The 1,406-nt window shown below is 47.9% G+C and overlaps 1 protein-coding gene across 2 annotated transcripts in view; it reads left to right on the forward strand.

Annotated features, from left to right (window-relative positions):
* The window catches only part of eml4 (EMAP like 4), a 37,141-nt gene that overhangs the window by 3,958 nt on the left and 31,777 nt on the right, over positions 1–1,406 (forward strand). For both annotated transcript variants that reach the window (XM_005754753.2, XM_005754754.2), the window contains exons 2-3: positions 853–1,038; positions 1,135–1,255. In XM_005754753.2, the coding sequence (XP_005754810.1) occupies positions 853–1,038; positions 1,135–1,255 (307 nt within the window). The remainder of the gene's footprint in view (positions 1–852; positions 1,039–1,134; positions 1,256–1,406) is intronic.

Raw genomic sequence — 1,406 nt, forward strand, 5'->3', positions numbered from 1 at the left:
AAAAAAAAAGTTAAACACATTTGGACAGTGAAGGAATGTCAGGATTCTTGCTCAGAAAAAGGATCAACATGCTCTGAAGTCAGAGTTCCAGTCCACTTTTTTGTAACAACATATCGATTTCTGCTGTCCCTGTATCGATACATTATTAGCAAACAAAATATCACGATACTACACAGTATTGATTTTTTCCCCCACCCCTACCGGTCCGTGAGTCGTTTGGTACCGGGCCGCGAGAGTTGAGGCTCAGGTGTGAAATGTATAGTTTTCAGTGTTTTTATTGGTTTTCAGCGTTATTTTGTTATCGTTTTTATCGTTTACTCGTTTTTTCTGGGTCTTTTCACGTGTGTTATGAATAAATCTTCTTTTTTTTCGATACCGGTACTAGTTTTATTTTGTTGCATTTATCCGCGACACCTTAAAGGCCGGTCCGTGAAAATGTTGTCGGGCATAAACCGGTCCGTGGCGCAAAAAAGGTTGGAGACCGCTGCTCTTAATTGTTGTGACACGTGTTCGAAATGCAGAGAGGTGCGCTCGATTTGCCACACAGAGCAGCACGAGAGTAAAGCACTAGGGAGGGGCTAATAATCGGCTCAGTCATTTTTAATGATCGTTGAAAGCCCAGATCATAATCGTGATTAAAATTCGATTAATTGAGCAGCCCTAGCTGGAACAGCAATCATGGTGAGATGGTCAACCTGAATTCACAAATCTGACTTTTCTCCCGCTGAAGCTTCGCTCGTGGGTTTTTACAGCGGCCGCCTGCGAGCAGCTCTCCTGCCCCAGTCGCCATTTAAACCAAACCAAACCTTCCTGTTTGCTTTGTGTTCACTTCGTGCTTCCGTGTCCCTGTAGATGACAGTATGTCCGGCGCCAGTGTATCGGACGTCAACGACCGTCTGTCTTCTCTTGAGCTTCGTGTCCAGCAGCAGGAGGACGAGCTGACAGTGATGAAAGCGGCGCTCGCCGACGTCCTTCGTCGCCTTGCTGCCTCTGAGGACTCGGCGGCCTCTGCGAGCAAGAAGCAGCACGGTGGGAAGGGTGAGTGTGTTTGTTAAAACTTTATGTGTGGAGGTGTGAAATTAGCCCGTAAGACTTTTTAATCTGCAGTCTTGTGTCGTGTCCTGCCCCCTGCAGGTGGAGCTGCACTGCGTGAAGCCTACTCCATGTCCTGCATTGCCAACGGAGGCACATCCGCACGTAAGAGAGACTCCACCTCCGTCACCAGGAAGGAGACTGTGTCGTCTGCCGCGAAGAGGTAAAAACGCCGCAACACGTGCAAGCGGATGCCAGGAACACAGATTTATGTCAGGTCACACCTAGGGATGGGTGTCGTTTAGGTTTTATCCGATACCGGTGCCAAACTGGTACTTTTGAAACAGTGTCGGTGCTTTAATGGTGCTTAAACG

Source organism: Pundamilia nyererei, unplaced genomic scaffold, assembly GCF_000239375.1.
Source record: "Pundamilia nyererei isolate P.nyererei 1_Seehausen unplaced genomic scaffold, PunNye1.0 scaffold00638, whole genome shotgun sequence".
Classification (NCBI taxonomy): domain Eukaryota; kingdom Metazoa; phylum Chordata; class Actinopteri; order Cichliformes; family Cichlidae; genus Pundamilia; species Pundamilia nyererei.